The sequence below is a fragment of the Dicentrarchus labrax genome, unplaced genomic scaffold, assembly GCF_905237075.1.
Source record: "Dicentrarchus labrax unplaced genomic scaffold, dlabrax2021, whole genome shotgun sequence".
NCBI classification, from domain to species: Eukaryota; Metazoa; Chordata; class Actinopteri; family Moronidae; genus Dicentrarchus; species Dicentrarchus labrax.
Window position 1 is genome coordinate 19652971 of NW_026136706.1, and position 12879 is coordinate 19665849.

General features: G+C 40.2%; 2 protein-coding genes across 3 annotated transcripts; one reads left to right on the top strand and one right to left on the bottom strand.

The window, feature by feature from the left end:
- Window positions 1-122: 122 nt before the first annotated feature.
- spryd7b (SPRY domain containing 7b) lies at window positions 123-7480 on the bottom strand. Its single transcript, XM_051403724.1, has 5 exons — window positions 7293-7480; window positions 6050-6166; window positions 5505-5671; window positions 3233-3335; window positions 123-1388 (listed from the first exon to the last, which is right to left on the bottom strand). Exons 1-5 carry the CDS (start codon window positions 7396-7398, stop codon window positions 1291-1293), a joined length of 591 nt encoding a protein of 196 aa, XP_051259684.1. The 5' UTR covers window positions 7399-7480; the 3' UTR covers window positions 123-1290.
- Window positions 7481-7526: 46 nt separating this feature from the next.
- trim13 (tripartite motif containing 13) lies at window positions 7527-10614 on the top strand. 2 transcript variants are annotated; one of them, XM_051403722.1, is made up of 2 exons: window positions 7527-8404; window positions 9080-10614. In XM_051403722.1, exons 1-2 carry the CDS (start codon window positions 8372-8374, stop codon window positions 10286-10288), a joined length of 1242 nt encoding a protein of 413 aa, XP_051259682.1. In that variant the 5' UTR covers window positions 7527-8371; the 3' UTR covers window positions 10289-10614. The 2 variants fall into 2 exon arrangements, with proteins under 2 accessions (XP_051259682.1, XP_051259683.1); XM_051403723.1 differs by lacking the exon at window positions 7527-8404 and adding an exon at window positions 8411-8982.
- The last annotated feature ends 2265 nt before the right edge of the window (window positions 10615-12879 follow it).

The window sequence follows — 12879 nt, forward strand, 5'->3', positions numbered from 1 at the left end:
TTCTCGACGCAGTAATAATAAATTCACCTTGGACATGTATTAATGTCCACCACCATGAAAGCTGTGCGGGGGGACAGCGACGATGATAGATACTTTAAAACATGACACGACTCTGAGAAAAGTATGCCTCCAAACACAAAAGTTTAATGAATCAACAATATTTGTATTTGCTTGTACAATAAACATCATTAGTGCAAACAAAGACAAGCATTTGAAATATCTGACAGTCACACTTCAGCAGCGGATATGCAATGCCAATACAACACAACAGATTGACATTTTTATTTTATTTTAACCATATATCTCTAACCAGAGATAGCCAGCACCAGCTCTAGTAATATTCTGATATTTTAAAATAAAATACACAAAATAAAAAAATAAAAAGATTTCAGGAAGAGAAAAGTGTGGGGGGAAATAAAAAGGCTGTTTTAATACATTTTGGTGTTTGCTATTTAAGAAATATTTCACTTAATAAAACATTTTCCAGCACCATCACCTCAGTGAAAAGTCAACCTCAGACACTGGCTGTCCCCTGGAATGTGCACTTGGGTACTGGAGTTGGTATTTTAAGCCATCTCTGTCAACTCAAATTATAACAGTGACATGAATTAAGAAGTGTTGTAATGTTTTTAAATTGTTTTAATTATTGAAAAAAGGCAACATAAAAGTGCTTGGGATGTTGTTGACTCATGTGTCAGTCTCTTTCAAACTCTTACTGACCAAAACATGCTTTGATAAACCAAAAGAGACACATCACTTTGATCTGTGACTCAAATAAATACAAATAAATAAAGGGCGTATGCTGGGATGTCAGTATGGCATTTAGGAAATTAAACATTCAAAAAACTTAAGTATAAAGTGATGTCAACAAAAACATGGCTCCTGATCCTGAAAAATGGGGACATATTACAATTAGACCAACTGTCTGGCATCTACACACAGATTGAAAATGTAAGCGGCAATTGATAGTGTTTAAGTTAATACAGGGTGATTACCACCGACACCAGGTAATGATTGGACAGTTTTGCCATCGACCCAAACAGCCCATCATAGCTGACTACTGATCATAAATCCCCACTCCTTTAAAAAAAAAAAAAAAAAAAGGACACGCCAACATCATTCCAGAGCAGCAGCAGAGAGACAGAGTAATTACGGGAAATAAAACAAGAGGCATTTAAGCCACACATTATGATTTTATCCGATCAAGGTCAAACTGTAGTGTCACAGAGGTTGCTATGAGATATAGGGGAGTATGACAACATAAAGCAGGGCTGAGGCTGAAGTGCTCCATTAGAAGATTTGTTGTTCAAAGAGGATCTTCTCAAATCCTTGAGGAGCTGTGTGATAGAAGTCACTAAACTGGCAGTCTAAGATGGCACTGTCATCCACTGGAACAAAAGAAGAGAAATACATTGTATACATGTTAACCTGTTAAAACAGACATTTCCTATTAGCAAGTTTCATCACATTTATTATGCATATCCCTGTTTCAGTATGTATTAAAGTTAATGTACATTAAGTCAAACATTCAAACCCAAGATCCAAGATTGGTTGCAGCGTTAAATCAAATGACGGGTAAATGAAAGTCACACATACCATGGTTTCATACATACGACCCCATTAAACATTTTGTTTATTATATTTTTAAGTCAAAACCGTACATGTACCCAGGACTCCCCGGAAAGCCCTTCTGATACTGAGTTTATTAGAATCTGAATCAGAATCACTTTATTGATCCCTGGCGGGAAATTGGTGAAATAAAATCCAATGAAGTTAATGATGTCACGTCTTACTCAGGAACAAAAAATGTAATAAATAGTAAACATTAATTTTTCCAGTTTATTCAGCAAAGCTAGTTGTTCTGCAGAAATCAGGTCGGATGCCTTCTAACAGCAACTATTTTAACATAATCTCTGAACGTACAATGTTATGTTTTGTATAAGCTCGCTAATACTGAAGTCTTTGGGTGCCGGAATGTTATTAACTCAACTTTAGCTTGGAATTCACAGTTAGCACGGTGATTGACTAATCTTATAAATCGGTTCTCAGCATCACCTCCGGACTAAACACTTTCCCAAGAAAACTACAGAAACTTACAGTGGCAACAAACTCACTGGGAAAAGGTATGAGGTGTAGATAAGACAGAGAGGACATTGTTGTAGATTACAATATAATAAAGCAATCATCTGTCTGTCTAAAAATACAAATAAAAATCTATATTTTATGGCCTCATTTGGTTAACAGCTTTATTCAGAAACATAACAGGTTAACACAGTATTCTTATGGAAAAGAGAGAATGGAGCATGTCCCTATTTTCACTGGGGATGTCAGTTTATGTGAATGCTTATTAGAAAATAGTAAAGTAACAATATTAACAGCTAAAAATGTCTTGCCCTTTAAACATGAATAATGTTACTTTACATATACAACAGAACAAATTATAAATTAATTAATGGGAAAGTTTGAGATAATATCTATTAAGGCATCTGGGGTGACTTTCTGATCACATGGATCTCTATGAAATATTAACAGTTTTAAAAAGAAACGAAGCTCAGACAAATGAGTCACTAGTTCTTCTGCATTAGTGATACTCTATGACAGAAACAGGCAAAGCTGCCACTAAGTACCAAAAGTTTTCAAAGGCCAATTGATTTTACAGACGAGCCAGTCAATGAAATGATCTGCTGTAACCTTGGAGCAGAATAAGACTAGCATGTCTTGCTCCTGCCACTCCCTGCTAAAGTCTTTGTTTTTTAGCTTTAGCTTTGATTAGTCCACATTGCTCCCTCTTGGATGTGTGGAATGTGTTTGCGGTCAAATATGCAAATTAAAAAATATGCTTTTAAGTACAACAAACATCCTGACCTCAGCAGTGTTATGTAAAAATGTACAAATACAGCCCTCTAGTGGAATAAAGTTGTAACTGTCATAATGGTATTTCTGAGAAAGCAGTCAATAATGTTGACATAACAATAATTGACAAACCTCGGTAAACTAGTCAGCATATGAAGCTAACAAATAAACGGGGGCACCCTGATAGCTTACCTGGTAGAGCTGGAGCCCCATGTACCATGGCTGAGTCCTGACTGCAGGGCCAGGGGTCGACTCCGACCTCTGACCTGTTATCACCTTTCTCTCTGTCCCCCTCCCCCCTTCCTGTCAATCCTCAGCTGTTGACATCAATTAAAAAAGGCAATAAACCCCCCCCCGCTATACATATAAATAAACTTACCATAAACAACAGGGTACACAGTGCCTCGGATCCCTGAGGCAGGACAATGCATGTTCTTTCCATTCAGATATAAATTCAGCTCCACATGGTCGTATGTGATGCCCTGAGGAACAGAAACAAAAGTGGAATGTAATTGCTGCTTTTGCATGTGAATATGATGACACATTTCAACCTGTTTTAATTGTCAAACATGTGAAGCCTGGCTATTCAAAGTCTGTGAGTATTACCTAAAGATAAGCATTTCCCATTTTCAGGCAACCAAAGTCAAGAGGAGCAAGTAGTGTGGAAAAACAACAAAGTATGCATATGTTTGTATCTCTCAGTGTTCTTTGCTGTCCTTTACTTCTTGCAGTTACACTTTTTCCTACTGGATCATAATGACTTGAGCTTAAATGATCACTATATAATTTCCTGGTCATTGTCCCAGGAATAAGTGATAAAGTGACCGGATATTAATGTATATGTGTTTTGCACAGTGCTCATGACCCTGCAGGTTATGAGTCATAAACTGTGTTCAATCACTCATTAACAGTGAGTGGACCAACCACATATCTCCTGCAATTTGACATAAATACACTGTAAACTGTATATCTGCATGCATGCGTCACTCAGTGGTGGTGTTTTATACTTTTTACCATTATGCAAATCAGTTTAAAACCAGTCAACCTTCTTGTTCAGCTGTGTTATTACAGTAAAACATGCAGATACATGTTGGATGGCTTTGAGTGTTTTTTTAAAGATATTATTGTACACCAGGCAATATGCAAAACAAACACAAACAGTATCACATACAGTATATATTGTAGTTGATCGTGAGTGTCACAAGGTAACACAATATAGTATTTCCATATCCTGTACATAAGCCCCCAGCAGTGGGAAAGCTATAACTGAACCCAAATGAGCAAGTATCACTCAGTTTAGACTGTGATAACATGGTTTTACTATCTGGCAGATTGGCTGAACTGAATTTGGTGATAAAAATACCCTTTGTCTTGAGAAAAATAATTATCTTGACTTAAGTGTATTCCTGCACAATCACCCGGGTTACAGTATAAGTTCATCTGCATGTCTTCTTTCTTCCGTCTAAGTAATTGTATGTGTCACTCTTTTTAGGAAATCATTTTCCACAACATTTCCAGGAGTTTTTATTGACAATACAGGACAGTACTTGCTTATGGTCATATAAATTACCGGTAGAACTAGTATTGACACATTTAATTCCAGTTTTGGTGGAGTCAAGTGTCATCCTGAGCTATACTGACAGTTGAGTTTCAAACCAAATACACTCCCAGGTTTATGAAGGTGATCTGAGTGAGGGGCAAATATACTATTAAAATTTTCCAGGCCATTTGTCATTTTAATCTAGTTCCAGGTGTTTCTAAGACTGGAAAACTAGTCTGCAAATTTCCATGTTTTCCAGGAAGTGTGGGAACCCTGATGTGTGTTGGTGGTCGGGTCTCTGTAGTACAGCTCATATAAATACAGTACTACCACTAAAGGACTAAAGGGGTCGCCAAAGTCACTAAGTTTTAAGTTCCGGTAGTCATAGGTTTAAGGTCGTTTGGTCTCTTCTTCAGAAAGACCATACTTTCATAAAATGAGCATGACTAGGCATAAGGCATTTTAGATTTGTTTTATTATGTCAGATAAAATTTGTCAAACACTAGTTTGTGCAGATAATGACATGCTGCCTGACAGTGACAGATAGAGTCCTGTATGTGTTTTAAAACAGCACCCGCTCGCCCCCGCAGTATTTTCTGCTGCACCAGCCCACTCCTGCAATCTGCAATATTATATTTTAGAAAAGTCCAAAAAGAAGAGTCCTCAAAGACAAAGTTTGTAAAAAAAAAATCTGTTACGATTTATACGGCAAATAGCAATTTGGTGCACATGTGGCAAACCACAAAGAGAACGCTATCCAGCCCATATTAGACCATGTGACTATCAATGTCAGCCAGCTGCCTCGGGAAAAAAACCCCCACAAAACCAAATTCTGCTGTGGATCTCACGGGACCTGCCGGCCAGACTGCTCCAGCAGGCCTCTAGCAGATGATTAGTCTGAAGGGGTTGATTAAAGCTGTAAATACTCACAATCTATATACAAGTGAGATAACTCACTATGTGCACAGACTCAACTGATTAAATAAAGTTATCTCAGCAACCTTTGATCTACAAGAAATCATTTGAACCCCCATCGAAACCGACTGGCCCCCTCAAAGATTAGGTCATCACACTTAAAATTCAGGATCAGGTAAATAAATGTTGCACTTACCACAATGTCCCCCTCCTGAGGAAGGCTGTTGGCAGGTAGGCGATTCTTCTCTTCATTATTGTGGTACACAGACCCATCATGCCTCAGGACTAGGCTGTTTGTGTCTCTGCCCAAAGGCACTTGATTAAGATTCACTTTCTGTGTAGCCACACCGATACCCCACACACCTTAACACAAAGCACAGCACTGAGTATTTGTTGTTCTAAAACACTATTTTAAACACAAAGACTAACATGTATTTATATTGATGATAAAGGCCAGCTGCTAAATGAATAGGCAAGTGCATAGCACATTTGGAAATAGAGTTAAAACAGAAGCTAGTGTGGAGCCACATGATCGTGGTTCAAGGTCATATACGTACGAAAGCCAATTTCTGTCACTGTCTTTGTTAGTGAACAGAAATCCATCAGTGAGCATGCAGTCACAAGATGGTGTAGCTACTAAAAACAGCAGCGTGTCTGTGTCAATAACTCCCGCTAGGAATGCACCAGAAAATGCCAATCTGGCAGGGAAGGATGGAAAGTAGCTACAAATCAAATGCTTACCAGTGGACTGGATCTTAAACTCAAAATAACTTTTGTTCTGGTGCAGAGGAGCGTTGGCCAGACAGCCTCCAGTGCCACATATCCTCCGGCCACTCTTTACAATGACAACGTCCGTGCCTGCAACACAAAGGCAAGAATACATTTGGTCGTAAAAACACATTATAAATTCATGAAACTAACTTTATGACTATTTCCTCGTCAATTAATCTGCAAATATCTAATTATTTTGTTGATTGATCAGTTGTTTAGTCCATATAAAAGCGGCAAATAGTAAAACTTTTTTACACTATTTTGCTTCAAAGGGCTTGTTTTGTCTAACCGAAAATCTAAAAATCTTCAATTTGCAACCATAAAGGTGAGACAAAGCAACAAATCCTCACATCTGAGACACTGGAAAGAGTTCTGCTTGATAAAAGACTAACGATTTAACAGATTATGAAAACGGTTGAAGAGTAATTTTTGTGGATTGATTAATCGATTAATCATTTCAGCACTCAGCCAAAGGTTTATTGAATTCACTATTAAAGGTCAGTTATTGGCCATTTCAACAGACTGTAAACCAGTTGTTGTATTTGAATACTGACAATAAACACTTCTTGTTGTATAAAGTTAATATTATATAAGCAATATCACAACTAGTTTGGTTGTCAGATGTGATCCAGTATGCAATCTTCCAGCACATTAGCTGAGAAAAAGACTTTCAGCTAGGTAGGAGACACCTTGTGTGCAATAGTTACACATTTTAAATGAAAAATATGTGCATACTGATACCCGCTGGGCTACAGGCAGAGGGGATTTATTTTTAGATTTTTAAAGAGGTAACTGAGCTGGTTTGTCGATTCAATTATCACACAAATTATAATTCAAAGCACTGTACTTTTAAATATCCTAAAACATATGTGGAGGGGATTTTACAGTTCAGTATGTGAAAGAAATGGGCAATGTTAATCCCGATGTCACGAGTTGCCCTGTCCATTGTTGTGTTACCGTCCAGACCCACTATATGTAACAAAGTGAAACCCTTATAGCAAGTATATGAAGTGGGGATGTTAGAAAACCCAGCTGTAACCGCTACATTACACCAAAAACACATTTCATTACATAGGCTACAGCAGCCCTAGCAGCTAGTTAGCTAGCTAATGGTAACAGCGGAAGTATCAAAGTGTCACACACACACACGCAGCACACTGGGCGGGTGTACGTGTACCGCCCGCACACCCCGCTGTGACCGCCGGACACTTACCCATGTGGTGGGTATCTAATTGCACCGTGGGCATCTCTTTCAGAGGAATATGCCCCGGTCCGCCATCTCCGCAGCAGCCTAGACAACACGTAAACATCGCAGCCATCCTGATACTGGCTAAACATCCGGAAACAAACTCATACCATCAAAACCAAAGAGTGCCTGGCGTTGAGACGTCAACCCCCCCCCCACCTCCCCTCCCCTAACGCAACAGCGACACACCGCGGCAGAGCCCGGAGCTGCATAAGCCCCTGCTACCCCCACTGTATCCAATCACAGCGGCTAAGATAGGCAGTTGCTCCTGATGGCATGGAAACAAGGGAAGAAAATCAAGGTCAAAATTTCTACACGTGACTAAGTAACTATTGGGTATCGATGTTACATAACCAAACATGAAGAGAAAGTGAGTTTTGGGACAATCTATCAAATGTTTCGCGGTTTTAATGCTGATTTTGCCGTTCATCAGCGAAGAGCATCCCGCAGAGGTTGATTTCATATGGCTGAGATATTAAGGCAATACAGAAACGCTGATGTACGGTGTCTCTGTTCGTCCAGGCGCTAAAAATAAAGCGCCACTCGTCTGCTCAGTGCGACATTTGTGCGCATTGAAGTTTACTTTTCATATGAGTTGACGCAGTTGTGCGCCGTCATTTGCAGCTTTTTTCTTTCCCTTTATCGTGTTAACTGTTTACAGCTGCACATATTGACAAGTACCCAGACGAGCGCCTGAAGTGGGGCAGTATAAAAACCCCGTGATGCAAAGCTGGGACTAAAACCTAGTTGACAGTTTTTCACGCTGTAATGTTTTGCATAGCAACAGCCCCTCCCCCATCCGACAGCCAGGGATCTCCTGCAACTTACCCACTGTCACAAAAAACGTAAACACCCCAATGATCAGACTTTAGCCGCAAAAACACTCAAAATACGGAGCTGCTTTCATCTCGGCGGCGTTTTTAGTGCACGTGCTGATTTACACGTGCGCAAACACAGACCAATGTGTCCATTTTAATTTCCTGTGCGCCGCCGAAACGGTTAACTCTTTACCCGGAAAGGGCGAAGTCTGCACAGCAACAAGCGCCATGATTGCGTTGCACTGTGCGCCTCAGCAGCTGGTGAGTGATTCTTTTGGTCCAGTAGTTGCATGTTACTATGCGCTTGCAAAATCTGTCACAGCCTCACTTCAGTACCTTGCCAACAGGAGCAACGCTAACGCCAACCCTGTTTGTCGATAATTTGTCGCATTGGATTGGTTAGACGGCGGCAATTCAGGGCTCAGCTCAGCTAACCACTGTTCTGCTTCCCTGCGATTCAAAAGCTAGGAGAAAATAGTTTGATTTTTTTTTTTTATAATCTGCGTCTGTAAAGTTGTTGAAGCTTTTTTTTGTATTAACCAGTCTTTGGTTTTGTTCGCGGTTTTCAAGTTTCTTCCAACGCCAGCCGGCTACAGAGAGACATCATACAGAGCAGGATGTTGTTTAACGTTATGTGGGCAAACGGAGGCTTTGGCAGAGCTCATGCCAACCTTTTACGCGAGCACAGCGTTGCAAGTCAGTTTCACTTTCAGGATGGGAATACTCCAGACACAGCTGGAACATGACTGCACAAAAAAACCTGTATCCTTTGCGATGCTACAGCATTTTTTTCCGTGTGTAATGTATTGCCTGTGCCGCCTTATGGGGCAGCAGTGTGGGTGCGTATTGTGTAGCCTGATTTATTAAGTGCTGATTTATTGGGTGTTCTGTACGTACTTGAAGCACCGATTTGACGCCTGGATAATGTGTTTGCAGGATACCATGGAGCAGCTAGAAGAGGAACTTACGTGTCCAGTCTGCTGCGGTCTCTTCGAAGACCCTCGGGTTTTGCTGTGCTCACACAGCTTTTGCAAGAAATGCTTGGAGGGACTCTTGGAGGGGAACCGAGGTCCCGCTTTCAGAACCCCTTTGAAATGCCCAGCATGCCGCAAAGAGACCCCTCACAATGGCGCAAACAGCCTGCAGATCAACTACTCTCTACGCGGAATAGTGGAGAAGTACAGCAAAATAAGGGTTATGCCTAAGATGTCTGTTTGTAAACAACACTGCAGCCAGCCTCTAAACATATTTTGCGCAACGGACTTAAAACTAATTTGTGGCTTTTGCGCAACAACAGATGACCACAAAGGGCATAAATTCTGCTCCTTAGAAGAGGCATATGAACGAGAGAAGGAGGCGTTTGAAGAGCTGCTTCGTGGGGTGGAGAGCTGGCAGAGCGCAGACATCCTGTCCTGCCTGGAGACACTACAAGCCAGTAAGAAAAAGGCGCTTCAGTCGGTGACCAAGGACGCAGAAAAGGTAACCGACTATTTCGACAAACTCATCAGTGGCCTTGAATGCAAAAAGAATGAGATCCTCTCCGATTTCGAAACACTGAAGCTGGTGGTGTTGCAAGCATACGACCCGGAGATCAGCAAGCTGAGCGCAGCGATGGAGGAGCACAGACGGGCGCTCAGCATCGCTGAGTCTTTCAGGAGCGTCTCCGACCCCCTGTGCTTTCTGCAGCAGATGCAGGAGTTTCGGGAGAAACTGGGGGTCCTTAAGGAGACTCTCCTGCCCTCTCAGAAAGACATGGACGTCGGTCCACTTGTGCGCAATTTCGATGTCAAAAAGTGGGACTCACTGAGGCTCAGAGAAGTGGACAAGATCTCGGTCCCCCACGAGAATGGCTCCTACCGAACGGGGGGCTCACGGATGACAGCGCCGAGATGGATCACCTTATTTCTGAGTTTGTTGCTGCCGACCTGTCTCCTGCTGCAGCTGCACAACCTTGCAGCCTACGTGCCTTCGCAGGTTGAACCATTTCTCACTACAGTTTCCTCGCACCTCGCTCACACTGGCGTCTACCTGCGGGAAATGACTGACGTGTGCACAAGTTTAATGGGTGCAGGTCAGGATTGTGTGGTGAACCTAATTGACTCTACTGTCAATTTTATTGGCAGTTGTAAGTTGTTTAATTATTAGCCTGTGGCATCTCTGCCACACACTCACAGCTACAAATGATCCATGTCACCCGTGAGGTGCATTAAACTAGTGACGGATATGCACATGTTTATTTACTATGTCTTTTGTTTTTGCCCTTTTTTTTGTGCCAAATCTATACCTCAATGAAGCCATAGAATCAAACAGAATCAATCCTTTATCCACTGAGATTGTATCCTACATTTACATCAGATAGACACTAAATCCACATTTCGAATCTATTTTCTCTCTTTTTTAAAAATACTAAATGACACATTTTTTTTTACTTGTCCATGATGATCTTGCAAAAATAAAACTGAGAAATGTAAGTCACTTCCATGTTTGTTTTTATTTAGCGCGACTGGCCAGGTCAGCCAACTATTTAGTAACATAAACTGGCCTATGAACTAAAGCAAGTGAGCAATAAAAATAAATGTACAGTGTAATCTCTGGCCTCCTCCCCGCAGAGCGCGTCCGCACCACAGTGATGCTGCAACCTCTTCAAGGTTACAAACGTTTCATAACAGGGCCCGTGTGAAATATTCACCAGGCTGCAGACCACAGTGTGAGAGGAGGATGGGGGGAAACACACTGTAGTGTTATTGTGACGTTTTCATGAAACCAAACTACAAACTGACAGCTGTGTTTCCTCTCCCTGTGATCATTAAACACGGGCTAGAGTGCATGATTGTCACGCGTCCTGGGCAGTCACTTTATTTCTACACAAGATTTATTTGCGGAGGGCTCATTCGTTGCATGACTTGTCCGGTCTATAAAGTCAAACATCTGCAGGCTGTTAAGTTAAACAGTACAGTGTAGGCCTCTTTTCTGCTGTGCATCTGAATTTGTAGAGAACTGACTTGTAAACCTAACATCTAAATGCAGTTGTGTGGGAAATGTATGTTATTAAAATAATATAAAATGGAGGGAAGCTCAATGAGATATTTGGCCAATCGCCAACAATGGTCTTTATTAAAATAGGTCAGAGCAAAAGGACGAACTGTGCATTGATTAGTTCCCCTTTTATTTATTTATCCTCCTGCATTTTGAAAAAGAAAAAAGAAAAAATCCTAAAATTAGACCACAAAGTGAATCCGTGATGTCAGCACTGACCATAATTCAGGATGTACGTCATGGCACGCATGTACATATATATAGCCTTCTGTTGCCAGGCAAGTATAGGGTGAAAATAAATGTATCACTCTACATTAATATTTTAATTGTCAAGGCACGCACATTTAAATATAGCCTCAACTCAATCCAAATTAAGAAAAACTATTATGAAGTGTGTATAACTACTTTCATTAAAAAAAAAAAAAAAAAAAAAGACCATAAAGCAGGTCGCACGGTCAGACACTTTATATGAAAAGCGGGCCTATAATGAAGATTAAGTAAAATACTATCTTAATTTGAAGTTGACCATTCATCAGTCAAAATAACCAAATATCTAGACAATAAGTGGAAAGCCCATTTAGTGTAACCAGTGTCTGATCACATCCCTGGATCAGGGTCCGCACTCTTACCCTTCCACACTGTGGGTCTGAGTGTGTGATGGCAATTAAAGACCTGTTTCATTATCTCTGATTAAAGCACCTTTCCTCGTGTTATTTCCTGTTGTTATACTATTCATTTTACACACCCCATTACAAGTCAGTTTCCCCCTGTTTTGGGAAATTGTGGTTGCAAAGAGACAAACCAAACGGGTGTGTTATTCTACAATTATACAGGTAATTAAAATAAGCACGACGTTTATAAAAGCAGGTAAATATGCAGAAAGTCACACCAGCGAAATATGTGAAGGCTCAATAACTGGTGTTAGACAAAATGTGGAGTTTCAGGCCGTACATCACTAACAACACGGCTGCTTTGTGTTTGGAAAATCACGCAAAATAGTTAGTTAATAGTTATTTCATGGGTTTAAGAATTTAACGATTTCCAAAAATAAATGATAAAGAATTACGCTGACTTGGTTAATATTTACACACACACACACACACACGAAAGCTATTTTGTAAGTGCGCCTTGCAACAGTGGCATTTTAAAATAATACATATTATATTAAAGCTTATAATCTTTTAAATTATAACAAACGATAATACCTAAGTGTATGAAATACATTTTAGATGTGAATATTACTCTATTTGAAAAAAAGCAAGTGTTTGGGAAAAGGTGATCCTGAAATGCGAACAAATCTAACTATTTTAACGGCGGAAGTAATGTAATATCATATCTATGTAACATAATTTTGCATAAATTTAACCTTTGCCAAATGTCCTTATTCCCGTTTATTTATAATTATAGTTGCGAAACCAAATGAGAATTGAGATTTATCCTTTAAAAGGCCTACAAGGCCAAATGGAGGAAGTCTGCTGCAACATGCGTTTCTCCACTGGACGGCAAAACCTTCCTGGGCCTTAGACTCATGTCAGAAAAACAATCCTTGTGACCGTGAAATATGCAATCAATAAACTAATAAATTGCGTCACAAGTTTATTTAATATATTTTCATCAAAAGCAAGGTCTGGTCCCTGCGGCTTAGTAAACAAGTGTATCCAGTTTCTTCTCTTCAGTTGTCGGATTTGGAATATTTAATT

What these genes read in the sequence shown, in the direction of transcription:
- spryd7b (XM_051403724.1), bottom strand. Translation starts at nt 7,398, where the DNA reads ATGGCTGCGATGTTTACGTGTTGTCTAGGCTGCTGCGGAGATGGCGGA. An exon ending in GTTTAAGATCCAGTCCACTG is followed by an intron (nt 5,672 to 6,049) that starts GTAAGCATTTGA and finishes CTTTGTGTTAAG; the next exon opens with GTGTGTGGGGTATCGGTGTG. An exon ending in CTCAGGAGGGGGACATTGTG is followed by an intron (nt 3,336 to 5,504) that starts GTAAGTGCAACA and finishes TCTGTTCCTCAG; the next exon opens with GGCATCACATACGACCATGT.
- trim13 (XM_051403722.1), top strand. Translation starts at nt 8,372, where the DNA reads ATGATTGCGTTGCACTGTGCGCCTCAGCAGCTG. An exon ending in ACTGTGCGCCTCAGCAGCTG is followed by an intron (nt 8,405 to 9,079) that starts GTGAGTGATTCT and finishes ATGTGTTTGCAG; the next exon opens with GATACCATGGAGCAGCTAGA.